Raw genomic sequence first — 14,372 nt, 5'->3', positions numbered from 1 at the left:
TTTTTACACGCCATCAGTCGATAGCAGCTTGCTAGCAGCTACCATCCCTAGAGCAACGGCCGCAGAAAAAGGAGATTCTATTCGGTAATTTACGCGTGGATATAGCACGCGCCGTGAAACCAGAACTTGCAGGCCAGCCGTCCCGAGATCGGCTCAGTGAACTTCGCGGGCGCCCAGCTCAGGAAGCAGGAAACAGGACATCCACACTCACATTTACCACTCCGTGTGGCGTTTGCGCCCATCCGTGCGTACCTGTGTGTGTGTGTGCGTTGCTCGTCTGTGTGTGTGGGTGTGAATTGTCGGCTTTAATTTTGCAAGCTCGCTTAAGTTGCGTTTTTAAAGGACATCAGGACATCACAAAGCAGTCGCGGCGCCCAAGATGTCGTACCCGCCGCGGGCGCCCATGCCGCCCTACATGAATGCATCCATACCGCCGCCGCACGTAAGTCTCCCTTTCTGGGTCACAATCACCACGGAACTGTCTGAATCTGACGCCAAATCCTCGTCCACCAACTTCTTTCGCTTGCAGATGATGCAGAACATGGCCAAGCCGCCGAGAAGCTTCCGCAACTCGGCCACCATCAGCTCACAGCCGACAGTATACCATCGTCCGCCGGAGCCGCAGCCACAGTTCCGGGGACCGATCATCACCGTCTTCGTGGGCAACATCAGCGAACGCGTCCCGGAGGCACTGCTCAAACGCATCCTGACCGCCTGCGGCATGGTCATCAACTGGAAACGGGTCTCCACGTTCGGCTTCTGCGAATTTGAGTACGTTCAACTGTCTTTCGGTCATGTCTGAATCACCTTGTTAGGCTTAGGGTAGCACAAAAAGGTTTCAAATTATGGTTAAATAATGCTAGAAAAGCAAGTGATTACTTTTAAAAGCTGTTGCAAGCGTAGATAGCCGCTGAACGCATTCCTTTTCTAAATGCTCCTATTGGTATTCTACTAACCGATATCCTTGACCTCCTTTCAGCGGACCTATTGCAGCGATGCGAGCTGTACGCCTGCTCAGCGAGCTGGAGATCGATGGCAAGAAGCTGGTGGCCAAGGTGGATGCCAAGAACAAGGTACTCATCGAGGATTACAAGGAGCAGGAGTGCAAGAACGGCGACCGCTCCAACCCAGTGGACGAAAAGACCGAGGATGAGTTCGCCATTGCCCAGATGCACGAGTTTCTGGAGGAGCACAAGCACGAGTTCGACGGATTCGATAGCAGCAGTCGCGCCGATTTGTACGGCAGCACTAGCCGCAACAAGAAGACGCGCCGCGAGGACGACATCAAGATCAAGGTGCTGAGCGAAAATGCCCTGGAGGAGGAGAAGCGCAACTTGATTAGCAGCGAGATAGGCAAATTCCGTATGCGTGCGGAGGCCGACGAACATCGCAAGGAGCTGGAGAAGGAAAAGGAAAAGGAGAAGCTTGCGGCCAGCAAGGAGAAGGAACGCGACAAGGAGCGCAAAAAGCAGCGCGAGAAGGAGCGCAAATCGTCGACCAGCAAGTCCAGCAGCTCAACGACAGCGGCCACCAGTTCCTCCGGTGCCACAGCCACCTCTTCAACATCCGCCGCCGATGGCGCTGACGCAACGGAAAAGACGGACAAAGAAGCAGCCCCTGTTGTGGTCAAGGAAGCCGCTGCCGCTAAGGAGCCGAAAGAGTCGTCCTCCTCCACGGGACGCAGTGCCAGCAGTCGCAAGGAGCCGGCCGAGGTAACACAAAAGGAGCGCCGCTCCGACTCCAAGGAGACGCGTCGCCGACGCTCGAAATCCCGCTCCAAAGATCGGGAACGAGAGCGTGAGCTGCGCGAGCTTCGCGACAAGGAGCGCGAGCGCGAACGTGAAAGGGAGCGGGAACGGGAGCGTGAGCGCGAGCGGGAACGCAACGAAATGCGCGAACGGGAGCGCAACGAGATGCGTGAGCGCGAACGGGAACGCGAAAGGGAGCGGGAACGTGAGCGCGACCGAGAACGCGAGCGGGAGCGCGAGGAGAAGCTGCTGAAGCCAGCCCGGGACTCGCGGCGTGAAAAGGAAATGGAGGACGAACTGCGGGACCGCAAGAAAGCCGAGAAGAAGGCGCGCGAAAAGGAGGCCGCCTACCAGACGCGCCTATCCAACTGGGAGATACGCGAGAAGCGCAAGGCCAAGGAGAACGAGAAGGTAAGTCACCAACGTCTGCTGCATATGTTCTCAATCATCCAATATTAACTTTATGCCCACCAGTACCGCCTGAAGGAGCTGCTGCGCCAGGAGGAGCGCGAGACCGATGCCAAGCGATTGAAGGAGTTCGTGGAAGATTACGACGATGAGCGCGACGATTCGCTCTATTATCGCGGCCGCGAACTGCAGCAGCGACTGGCGGAACGAGTGCGCGAGGCGGATGCCGATTCCAAGGATCGCGAGAAGGAGGCCGACGAGTTGGCCGAGCTTAAGTCCAAGTTCTTTAGCGGGGAATACGAGAATCCTTCGCTGGAGTTCGAAAAGGCGCGTCGCGAGATCGAGAAGCTCTACGAGCCACGCATCCTGATCAGCGTGAACCAAGAGCCGCCGGCAGCGGCGACAGCTTCGGCCCATCAGCGCAAGCAGGCCGCCTCGGCAGCGGGTGAAGGCGGTGAGGGGCAGAAGCAGCGACAGAAGAGCCAGCAGCTGGATAGCTACGATCCGGACACGGCCGGCATGAATGATGACGACTCCATATCGAACGACGACCGCGCCTCCATGGCCGACACAGCCTCCAATGCCAGTGGTGGCTATGCCAAGAACAACAACAACGACCAGTCGCGGTCGAACAGTTTGAGCAGACAGAATAGTGAGTCGCGCGATTCACTGGCCCAGATCCACACTCCCACGCAGAGCGCCCTGCTGAATGACCAAGGTTCGGGCCACGATGGCTTGCTGCCCTCGGCCACGCCGCCCATGACCATGCCCCTCATCTCGCTGACGCTGGGCAACAACCTCAAGAAGAAGAAGATCGAGGCCACTGGCGTATTCGTCAACGACGACGACAACGATGAGAACATCAATCCCAAGAAGCGTAAACTGGTGCCGCTAGGTGAGTTTTCGATTCGATGAATTATCATAGACATCCTGTAACGCCTTGCTGTTTCCTTGCTTTCGCAGACTACGATGACAACATGAGCAACACACATGAGCCATCCAATCATGCAGCCAGCAGCGGTGCTGCGAATAGCAGCAGCAGCAGCAGCAACAATAACAGCAGCTCGGCGGATCGACAAAGCTCCGCCGTGTCGGCGGCCACCGCCGCAGCAGCTGCCGTTAGCCAGAAGATCGCACAGGCGGGCGGCTCATCGGGGTCGGGTTCTGGTTCGGGATCCGGCTCTGGCGGCTCCGGTTCGAACGGTGGCAAGAACAACGGCAACAAACAGAACAGCAGCAGCAAACACGGTAAGAATGAGGCAGCTGCATCTGCCGGCGGTAGCGGAGATGCTGCCGCTGCAAACACCAAAAAGGATGAGAATGGTGCAAAGGTGTATGATGAAAAACGGCGGCATATAAAAAGCATTATTGACAGGATTCCCACGCAAAAGGAGGAGCTATTTAATTATATGCTTGAACGCAACGAGATTGACAGCGGTCTAATGGAACGCAAAATACGTCCATGGATCAATAAGAAAATCATCGAGTATATCGGTGAGCCGGAGCCGACGCTGGTGGACTTTATATGTTCCAAAGTGTTGGCCGGCAGCCCGCCTCAAAGCATCTTGGATGATGTGCAAATGGTGAGTGTGGAGCGATCGCCACTAGATTGCCACTAGAATAATAATGTGACCGAATGCATGATTGAACCATAACTAATTCAAAACTCTACCCCTCTCCCTCTGCTTCGATGGCATCATCAGGTACTGGACGAGGAAGCCGAGGTCTTTGTGGTGAAGATGTGGCGACTGCTTATCTACGAACTTGACGCCAAGAGGTTCGGCCTTGCGGGGAAATAGTAGGATGCCCGCCGTGCGCATCCCTGGGGAACTGGGCGGGAGCAGGTGCGGATCGATGGATCGATGGAGGAGCAACTGCGTGAATAGACTCTAAGTTACTCTTACGGAACCTATGCGATTACAAGATTGTACATAGGGGGCGTGCTCCGGAAATTGTTGCGGCCAAATGTCCAGCTTTGTTTTCTAAGCCTCTACCGCGTGCAAAGGAATCTACAAGAAATTGATGAAAAGGGAGCCATTCGTGAAAAGCGGAAGCAGAAGCAGAAGCGCAGCCTCAATGATTTCTAAATCCACCTTATTAGCGTTAATTGCTAAAGTAATTCATCGATTATTGTAAATACACACTAAACTCACTTATAAATTTACACCACCAGAAGCAACAGAGAAGGGAAAATCGTACAGAAATAAAAATCGCATAGCCCATGTACATTTCAGTTGGTCTCTGATCCAATTCTCCTCTTTATTTGTTGTGTTCTTGAACGCAAACGGAAAACTTTCTTCATTTCAATAAAACAATGAAAAGAAAATGCTCAACTTGACTTTTGACTGGTCGCAGACGAAATGCAAGCAAACGAAAGTTGTGCAGGAATCAAACGCCGGATAAAATGCCACATGTATTGTATCAGATGTGCGCAAAGTGGAATATTATAATTTAATATATTTTTTTTAGAATAAATGTGAAATTGAGAAGATACACTATAAGTTGTGAGCCCCCTTAGAATAAGTATTTACCAATTAGCTTTAGTTCGTACAGGGATAATGGAAAGATACTGCTCAGACTGATTTGGCAGACTGTCCCTGGCAAATTAAGTGAATCTTTATCCCTGCTTAGATAGGAGTACACGATTGAACGTTAAGGTTGAGTTTATGCTAGTGATATTGAAACGATTAAATAAATACACGAAATAAATTTGACAAAAAAACCACGTACAACATCTGAAATCAACAGTAACACGTGGATGCGCTTGCCTCCAAATCCCGATCGCTGGCGATGTCCAGACCGCCGGAGCTATTGCCATTGTTGAAGTATTCGGAGGAGACGATCTGCAGAGCGGATGGGTATGGTTAGAAGCATTGATGGTAAGCATTTGGGAAAGTAACTCACCTTCTCCACCACATCTTTGAACACATCGCTGACGAACTGATCGCATTTGGCCGAGGTCTCGATGAAGAGCGCCCTGTGCTTCCTGGCGAACTTGCGACCCTCCTCGCGATCGACCACTCGCTCCTGGTCGATCTTGTTGCCCACCACAATGATGGCAATGTTGGGATTGTCGCTGTAGCTGTCCAGCTCGGCCAGCCAGGCCTCCAGTTTGACCAGGCTGTCCCTGTTGCTGATGTCATACACCACAATGGCGCCCAGAGCCTTTCGGTAGAAACTGGGTGTCAGAGCGCGGAATCTCTCGGCGCCAGCTGTGTCCCACAGGGCCACCTTGTAGTCTATGCCGTCGACGTTCATCACCTTGCTCTTGAAGTCCATGCCAATCGTGACGTCATGGTTCTCGTCGAACTTGTTCTCCACGAAGCGACGTATCAAACTATGGCGAAATAGAAATGGTTGAGTGATGCAAGCTTTTTGGTAATATACGCAGTGGAATTGCTCCATGGACTTGGAACTGCACCTGGACTTGCCCACGCCGCTCTCCCCGATCACCAGGAGCTTGATAGCCCGATCAGCCATTCTATGGTTTGAGCTTCGCTTACTGCTTATCACTACTATTATTTACTTAAACCGATAAGAATATTGCCAATTGTATTATTTATGCAGATTATCTGGAGTGATTGCGGCGTTGCCACCTGCCTGCTTTGTTTACATTCTCACGCTAGAGACGGACCTATGTGATTGCAGCTCTGCCAGACCGGGAGTTTGAATTAGTGGTGGGACTCTGGCTGTAATCTGGCTATATTTTATCACACTTATCTAGCTCATTGCAATTATTATATATTATTATTTTATAATTTCTTTTTGCGCTACGAAGTGTTTTTCCTATTAATAACACTAAAATAATGCTTACAAAAACAAATTTTCCAGGAAAATAAACATTTTAAAAAGCAATATTAGAAAATGTACGCCAATGTCCACAAGTCGTTGTATCTATGAGTATCCATAGCATCAGCTTAAATAGTTGTAAGGACTATGTAAGTAATGTGTATTAATGGTACAGCTCTCTAACAATGTTTTAATTAAAAAAAAAATGTACTTAAAAGTACTTAGAAACCTTTGCCTTACCATGGTTTCTTTAAAATATTTTTGCAATCGTAGTAATTTGATTTAGTTATTAATCCGACGGACTCGGAACCGGTTCGATATCAGCGTTGCCACTGGATCACCGCGCGGAGTTACAATAGTGCCACCACCAACTAGTTCTTTCCTCCCAGTCCCATCTTTCTTTTTTGACGTGACCAGCGAGAAAAATGGTTGGTATTTTGTGAGCGAAGAGAATTTTAACTTATTTTACGATGTAACGAACAATTTAAAGGCAAAGATATGCCGAAACCGCGTTCTAAATCACTGCTGTGCATGGTGTTAATACAAAATACAATTAATAATGCAGCAGCACGCTAGTCGAGACGCCCAACGCTAGCACACTATTTTATGCTCACCCCTAGCACCTCTTCTTCTTTCCTTTTCTTTTCGCCGCGTTTCCGGAGAGGTTGCGTTAAGCCACGTGCTGAATTTCTTGATTTGCTAGTTTAGTGAATACGGAGAATTCGACTATTTTTTTTTTCTGTGCTGAGTGTAAAATAGCAGAGCTAGAAAAATGGTTGGTTCCACGCCGATGGTAGCTCGAACCACAGCGCCAGTTGACTGGCCAATGGCCATGCTATTTCTAGTGCACCGATATATACTAATGATCTGTTTTCTGCCCGTTTGTTTGTGCTCCCGACCAGGTGAAGGTTAAGTGCTCCGAGCTGAGGACCAAGGACAAGAAGGAACTCACCAAGCAGCTGGATGAGCTCAAGAATGAGCTGCTCAGTCTGCGCGTGGCCAAGGTGACTGGTGGAGCTCCCTCCAAGCTCTCCAAGATGTGAGTATACAGTGCGGCCCAGTGGCTAAGCGTCTCAAACTAATTCCGGTCTTTCCTCCACTTCCGACCAATCCATGCAGCCGCGTTGTCCGCAAGGCCATCGCCCGCGTCTACATCGTGATGCACCAGAAGCAGAAGGAGAACCTGCGCAAGGTCTTCAAGAACAAGAAGTACAAGCCCCTGGATCTGCGCAAAAAGAAGACCCGCGCCATCCGCAAGGCCCTGTCTCCGCGTGACGCCAACCGCAAGACCCTCAAGGAGATCCGCAAGCGCTCCGTCTTCCCCCAGAGGAAGTTCGCCGTCAAGGCCTAGGATGCATCCAGATACTCCGTCTGTCTATAGTGCGTGTTAAGGGTTCTTCGGTTCAATGAAGAAGAAAAACGAAATAAAATCTTTTTTTTAAAGTGAAAATACCGATGCGTGTTTGATTTGTGACCGAGAAACGCGAGTTGCACATGGCTTGGCCATGGGTTCATCGAAATTAGTTGCAAAACAAGTGCCGTATTCACAGATCCAGATATTGAGTTGGTTTTATCCAAAGGCTATCTCAGAATGCTGCTGAATGCCTATTTACTTCTACATGGTCCTTAAGATCATTGTCGAGCAAAAACAATGAGATAGCACCTTGTTGTAATGGCAAATCTTAGGTTCAGCCTTTGACTTTGAATACCATTTGCTTTCTTTTAATATGCAAATTTGAAAAACACCAGAATTCTCAATTGGTCTACGTATATGTATTTAATTCGATTGTCTTTGATGTAAGCACGGCCATACATCGTAAATAATTATGTACTAACAAGTAATAAGTAGGTAATTGATATGAATTACAAGCTCTAATACAAAGACTCGACTGCGATCTCGATCACACTGAATATGTTTGGCACTTTTGGTTAATACTATTCTTCTGCACAGCGTGAAAGAGAGGCGTGCTGCGGATGACGCCCGACAGCTCCTTGGAGTTCTTGCTTTGGTGATAGTTTCTACTCGGCATCGGCGACAGCGGTTCGCCCCAGAACTTCAGCAGCGCAAAGATCTTGTAGTAGGCCACTCTGAAAAGCAAAAGATTCGCAATTAGATCCCTGTTAAAAGCGAAATCTGCCAGCAAACTCACCTGTAGTTGCGATTGCTGGCCGCATAGATGATCGGGTTAATGACACTGGAAGCCCAGGCCATCACGGAGGCGATGATGTGCAGCCAGGGGTACGAGGTCTTGCGCTCGTCGTCCACCACATTGGCCAGCATGAGCGGCAGGAAGCAGACGAGGAAGCACAGGAAGATGGTGACCATCATGACGGTCAGTCGATTGTCCTCGCGCGCCTTTCGCGTGCATGTGGTGGTCATGTACGATCCGCCGGCGGACGACGACGAGCCCTTGGCCGCGGCACTCGCCGCGATCTGGAAGTTATCGTGGTTGCGGATCTTCTTTTTCTGGTGCAGCACCGTAATGTAGATGCACGAGTACGAGACGATGATCACCAGACACGGCAGCAGGAAGCCGATCACGAAGAGCGTCTTCTTGATGGATCGCCCCTCCTTCTTGAGTATTGTGCAGGAGAAGGTGGCCTCGTCCAGGCCCATCTCGCCCCAGATGCCCAGAATGGGCGGCAGCTGGAAAACGAAATGGATTAGTTGAATGTATACACACACGAAACATGTGGGCGCTCAAGAAAAAGAGGGCTTCTTGTTCTGTAGCAACTTCGATTGCGCATTCTAGAGGCTTCACTTACCAGCAGCAGAAAGGACACGGCCCAAACGAACAACAGCTGCAGGGTTATGAACTTGGGCTTGTATATCTGCGAGTAGCGGCTATGGCAAGCGATGAGTATATATCTGCCGGGGGATTAGAGTGACGGTTGCGGATTAGCTTGCGACAAAACGAACTAGACTGCGCCTACCTGTTCAGGGTGATGCCCACCATGCTGAGGAGTGAAACAGCCACATTGCCGTAGAAGATCACCGGAAAGATCTTGCACAACGTGGTCCCAAAAGTCCAGCTCTGCCAATGAAATGAAGCAATTGGAAATATGAATTAGAATATGAATTATCAGTTGCCATAGGGCGGGTATGATGATGATGACTCACCTCCTGGAAGAATCGCACTGCGGTCAGTGGCAGGCTGAAGGAGCAGAAGAGCAGGTCGGAGATGCTCAGCGAGATGACGAATGCGGTTGTGGCATGCTCCCGTATCGTGGGGCTCTTGAGCAGCGCCAGCAGGGTAATCAGGTTGCCTGTGGAGGACAGATCGTAAAACAGGTTAGCAATCGAGGAGCTGGATGCAGGATGCCAATTACTCACCAAGAACGCCGATCGTCACAAACACACAGGCACTGATGGCCGCGAATAATGTCGCCGAATGCGGGTAGATCGACTGCGTGGCCGCCGGTTCATCCATCAGCATGTCTGCCTCCGGAACAATGCCCGTTGCCATGCCCATTCCCATACCCATGTCCTGGTCCATTCTGCGGGGAAAATAAGAAAACGATGTCAGTAGCCATTCCAATTACTAGCATTTGATCAGGTTGTCAGGGAAAGGAGCTATATTGGTAGTTTAATTTGAATAGCCTATGCTAAACTTATTGTTTATTTAAATTTGTTAGCCCGTATGATGAGTATTTAGGAATAAAGTTAATAGCCGGATGTATACAACTCAATATGTTGTACAAACTTCCGTTGCGTTGTTTCAAAACAATCAAATGATTGGGAGAAATTAATTAATTTACCATTCATAATTGCCCAGCAGCATGATGCACGTTAGGGAATGTAAAGAATTGAATTATCTAATCGAACTCGTGGCCATTTCTGTGCTCGTTAGAGGAAATGCAAGCCGCAAAATCCAGTTTCAGGCGTGTGAAAATTCGTGAATGAATGAACGTCATACAAAAAGATAACTAATCGCCGCTTTGCGGATGCAATAGCCCAGTTTCCTCGGCATGACACCGAGGAAAACCCGATCCGATCGACGGGATTAGCGAGGAAGTCTGCGTACTCCCACCAGCTTATCGCATCCGAGACATTTGATTTATGTTAACTGATTTTGTTATAAGATTTCTGCCGGCCAACTGTGGTCAACCGTAATGATCGAGCCGGTTTGCACGCCATTTGAATTCACATTTTGTACGAATTTTTCATCAAATGTTCGAGTTTTTCCACCAATTTCCTCATCACTCGAGCAAGGCAAACGGCTTTGAATAATATACATATGCCCATATGGTGTTATATATACATCAAATCAAATCGCTGCTGACTGCGTGATTGATGGCTTCAAGATTACACATATTATCGAATCAGGATTCAGAAGGAGATCAATGTCACACGCAGACAGGAACATGAAAGACGCCTGTTATGTGCAATTACAAATTCGGCTTAATTGCTGTGGCAACTAGAGTTGGTGGCATCTTAAGTTCCTGTTCAACAACTTCAACTATAGCACTTGCAAGCGTTAAGGCCATTTGCATACAGATGAGAAGAACAGGCTTTTGTGCTAATCAGCCAAGATGACTCTGATGACTCATTACCTGACCACCAGTTTACGCTGCTTTCTTTGCCACAACTATACGTATACGTATAGCCATTATAGGATTTCATAGGTCTAGTCACGTATTATCTTTTAATTGAGGGAAAATACGACGCAAAGTCGTGTTATTGTCGAGGTATGAGGTATCGAGTTCAGCTCAAACATTTCTTATTCCCATGAATAAGTCAGCAAAAATATAGAATATATCGCAGTGAATATACACAAACCTGGCGTTGAGGCGAAACCAATTCACTTTGCGGCGATAGCTTCACGCAATTCAAGCGATTATTCCGATAACCCAAGCGATTGACTGACTGTCCCCGTTTCGTTTCCAATTGAAATTTGGAAATATACAATAGTTTCGCTATGCCGTCAAGTAGGCTCTTATCTTCTCTAGTTTTTCGTTAGACTTTCGAAACGTTTCTTCTTTTGGAATCTTTGTTGTTGAAGAGGGGGCCCCTCTGGAATTCGTTACACTGTTATCATTGCGAACAGCTATCACCGACTTTACCATTACCATTGATGCACTTTTTTACGACCAATTAAATGTACATTCTCCTTTCTTCTGCCGTTGATAAGCGGAAGCGATGGAAGCAATGTGGTCTTCGTTGTTGCGACACAAATGCAATGCACAAATCAAATGGATTCGGTTTCGCTTTTTTCCAGTGCACAGAACCCACCACCACCACCATCATGATATGCTGCGTATGTTGCGTATTGAATCAATGACAATTTCAATTAAGCCGTGGTTTATCATGCGTTTTTCGTGGGCTTCAGGCATCAGGCTTCGGACTTCAGGCTTCACCCTGCTGATAACGCTGGTGTCCAACTGCTTTGCATGTGCACACAATTCCATTTATTTAATTCTTTTATTTGGATCGGTTAAATTAAAAAGCGCCTTGTTACGCATTTAACGTTGTTTCCGGTGCGTGGTGGGTGCTATGCTTCTGGGAACATTTCCATCCATTTATCCAACTATCCAAATATGGGGATTCATGGCATGGGGGTGATATTTTCAGGGGGCGGGGAGCGGTTCGCTTTCATGCATGATCAACATGTGTGTTTGTTTTCCCAACTTCCAGCTATGTGTGTTGTTTCAGTTCTTTCGGTCTCCTCAGTTCTGTTCAGTTCAGTTTAGCTCAGTTCGGTACGTTCTTACTTTTGTTTTCGAATAGGGGGAGCATTGCATTGGGTCGCAACTGGAAATGGAAATCTGAATATGCAACCCAGAGCATTCCCGTTCCGTTCGAAATGAGGCACCATCCCATGTCGTTTCATTTAATTCCCTTCCCATAAATGCGTGTCCCAACAGCAGCGGCCGTTTCAAGAGACCCAAGTGCTCTCAATGTAATAATCCACAGTATCTGTAGTACTGCACTGCAGTCGGTTCTAAAGAGCTGGCCGCGAGTGTGCGGCCCAAGCTGCCCCTCAACAGTTGGCAATGATGATGGCACAGATATCAGAGATAACACTACCCCCACTTCGGAATACGCAGATCGAGCCCCTCACAAGTACATACATATGTATATGTACATATATGTTCATTATGTACCCACAGCTAAGCACATAACGGATATGAAATGCGCTATGTATATATTTACATTCAAGTCTTATCAGCCTTGGTTTCCCAATGCTCAAAATTCTCAGGGTGCCGGCCAAAAAAAAAAAGCCAACGAAGCTTTAAAAATAATCAATCAACAAATATTTACAATAAAGTATTTGCTTAGCGGGCGGGAAGTCGAATGCAAATAGGGCTAATCGCAGCATTTAAAGGGTCTTAAAGGGTTCCTAATCAATCGCTGGCGTTTTTATCTAACCCAGTTCATAAGGTTGTGAATGCCCCGATTGTTTTATTCATGATTATTCATCAATTAAAGCAGCATTATCTCATGTCATTTTCTTCAACATTATGATGCGTAAAACTGATAACATAAAACCCCTTCGACTTCTTAGTCATGGGGATTAATTGGGTTTTGGAAATATACAATATTCTATTGATATTGCATCCAACTAAAGACTACATACAATGCATTGAAACGGTGTTCTGTGAGATTTTTCCGAGTTTCTTAGAGGTCCTATCTGTAGAATTACTTAATATTCTCTTCCATATCTTTTCTTGTTCTCTCTTCTCTGATCGCATTCCCCGCTTCTGTTGCATTTCGCTGACTAATCGAAAGCTAAATACCAGTGTAATGCCCAAATGAGTTTCCGATATGGTGGGCATATATCATATAGTATACTATATATACTGCATAAGACCGAGCTTTTGTAGATAGTGTTTTCGAGCTGGGTTTTTCGTTACTTTTTCGTCATTTTTTAAAGAGACTCGAGCTGAATGAGTCGCTACCAACTGTTGGGTTGGTGAAGGGGGAGGGGGCGTGGGGAGATGATGATTCATGCAGCTGATGTTTGGACAGAGGAAGAGCGAAAGAGAAAGCAAATCGGAAGCGGCGGAATTAAAAAATCTGTTTTAATAAAACCAAAAGACTTTGGAACTCCATTTGGGTTTATAAGCCTGGCTTTCATTTTAATATTTTGTTCAATACAATAATTTTATGCAAATAAACAAATGACTCATTTGTTTCAGAATTTCGGCATGATTTAAAAAAACGATTCATGAGACAATTTAGAATGATATGAACATTAGACATTTTAGGAATGATTCAACAGCATAAGCATTCTTGCATTATCCTTGATTAGCTGCCTAATGGCGATCAGTTTTTCTCGGTGTATCGGTTGCATTTTGACGCATCCTCTTCCCCCATCCACTTCTTTCTCCCCTCTTTGCTGATTTTTTTTGTATTATTTTGTTTTCTGTGAGAGGGTGGAATTCGGGATTTGGGATGTGAGCGAGGAAGATGGCGATATATTGAATTGTGGAAACAGCCGTTCCATTATCGTTCCATTACAAATACACATGCGCATGCAGTTTGCGTTCTCTGTGTGCGTGCGTGTGTGTGTGGACCAAATGCAACAACAATAAAACGCGCAACTCAAATTGTTAACAAAGGTAAGGCCGTTTTTGGCCGGATTTGGATTCTGGTCTTGAAAGAGAAACACACACAAAAAAAAAACAAAAACAAAAAACAGAAACAACAACTCACCCGAACACGAACTCGTTTCAGTGTTTTCCGCTTATTATAAATTTATACTTCGTTTGGCGTTTCTTAAATGCTTTCGAATTGCATTTTGGTGTTGACATTAAATTGCACGGCGCAGCACAGCAAACAAAAACAACGCAACAAAAATATGTAAATAATACAGCCAACCGATTCTGGCCTTCTCTCACATTGACTTCTTCTGACTTATCGAAACCGAAGCGCTGCTTGGCCGGCCAACTAAACCAATCAAACTAACGGAGAGACATCTGCGATCGCGTTCGCACAGCGCAAAGTGTCGTATTTTCTTTGGCAATTAACAGCAGCAGCGGCAACAAGAACAACAAACGCGCAGCGCCGCTCAGCGAACGACTTCACCGATCGAGCTGGAATGAAAGACTACTGTGAGCGGCTTGAGCCCCGTTTGTGGGCATATACATTTACAGTAAGCGTACTGTTCTATCGCTCGCGATCGATTGCAGCGGCTATCGTCGTGGGCGTTCTATCGATTGTCGCGCTGCGCAGGCGCCTATCGGTTTTCGAAATTCTAAGCCGGGCCTAAAGGATATTTGTAAATAGAAACGTAACTCGCCGATCAGCAAAAATTTATTACGTTTCTTAAGTTTGAAAAAGTAATTTCATTGACTGTTGTCTATTAAAGAATGTTATTTAGATCTCTTGTTCTCCCCTTACTTCCATTTACTCGTGGCTTAAAATCAGTAGCTGTAATTTACTTTCATTGGTGATTTTTTGCCATCTATGGATCTATGCGCAAT

General features: G+C 47.1%; 4 protein-coding genes across 7 annotated transcripts; 2 read left to right on the top strand and 2 right to left on the bottom strand.

The window, feature by feature from the left end:
• Positions 1-22: 22 nt before the first annotated feature.
• LOC122624215 (RNA-binding protein 25) lies at positions 23-4,382 on the top strand. Of its 2 annotated transcripts, none has more exons than XM_043803688.1 (7): positions 23-285; positions 351-442; positions 530-771; positions 980-2,159; positions 2,223-3,051; positions 3,120-3,739; positions 3,860-4,382. In XM_043803688.1, exons 2-7 carry the CDS (start codon positions 380-382, stop codon positions 3,953-3,955), a joined length of 3,030 nt encoding a protein of 1,009 aa, XP_043659623.1. In that variant the 5' UTR covers positions 23-285; positions 351-379; the 3' UTR covers positions 3,956-4,382. The 2 variants fall into 2 exon arrangements, with proteins under 2 accessions (XP_043659623.1, XP_043659622.1); XM_043803687.1 differs by having other exon boundaries at positions 343-442.
• A 208-nt stretch (positions 4,383-4,590) lies between these two features.
• On the bottom strand, positions 4,591-5,777 carry LOC122624216 (ras-related protein Rab-18). 2 transcript variants are annotated; one of them, XM_043803690.1, is made up of 4 exons: positions 5,578-5,777; positions 5,061-5,493; positions 4,887-4,999; positions 4,591-4,825 (listed from the first exon to the last, which is right to left on the bottom strand). In XM_043803690.1, exons 1-3 carry the CDS (start codon positions 5,634-5,636, stop codon positions 4,898-4,900), a joined length of 594 nt encoding a protein of 197 aa, XP_043659625.1. In that variant the 5' UTR covers positions 5,637-5,777; the 3' UTR covers positions 4,591-4,825; positions 4,887-4,897. The 2 variants fall into 2 exon arrangements, with proteins under 2 accessions (XP_043659625.1, XP_043659624.1); XM_043803689.1 differs by having other exon boundaries at positions 4,815-4,999.
• Positions 5,778-6,249: 472 nt separating this feature from the next.
• Positions 6,250-7,395, top strand: LOC122623086 (60S ribosomal protein L35). 2 transcript variants are annotated; one of them, XM_043802015.1, is made up of 3 exons: positions 6,250-6,373; positions 6,848-6,984; positions 7,065-7,395. In XM_043802015.1, exons 1-3 carry the CDS (start codon positions 6,371-6,373, stop codon positions 7,294-7,296), a joined length of 372 nt encoding a protein of 123 aa, XP_043657950.1. In that variant the 5' UTR covers positions 6,250-6,370; the 3' UTR covers positions 7,297-7,395. The 2 variants fall into 2 exon arrangements, with proteins under 2 accessions (XP_043657950.1, XP_043657949.1); XM_043802014.1 differs by lacking the exon at positions 6,250-6,373 and adding an exon at positions 6,566-6,720.
• Positions 7,396-7,703: 308 nt separating this feature from the next.
• LOC122623085 (protein trapped in endoderm-1) lies at positions 7,704-14,001 on the bottom strand. Its single transcript, XM_043802013.1, has 7 exons — positions 13,603-14,001; positions 9,280-9,443; positions 9,067-9,212; positions 8,880-8,980; positions 8,712-8,814; positions 8,096-8,592; positions 7,704-8,033 (listed from the first exon to the last, which is right to left on the bottom strand). The coding sequence occupies exons 2-7, from the start codon at positions 9,440-9,442 to the stop codon at positions 7,847-7,849; spliced, it is 1,197 nt and encodes a 398-aa protein (XP_043657948.1). The 5' UTR covers position 9,443; positions 13,603-14,001; the 3' UTR covers positions 7,704-7,846.
• Between the last annotated feature and the right edge of the window lie 371 nt (positions 14,002-14,372).

This window comes from Drosophila teissieri, chromosome X (assembly GCF_016746235.2).
Source record: "Drosophila teissieri strain GT53w chromosome X, Prin_Dtei_1.1, whole genome shotgun sequence".
In the NCBI taxonomy this organism is placed as follows: Eukaryota; Metazoa; Arthropoda; class Insecta; order Diptera; family Drosophilidae; genus Drosophila; species Drosophila teissieri.
This window is presented reverse-complemented; position numbering and strand designations above follow the sequence as displayed.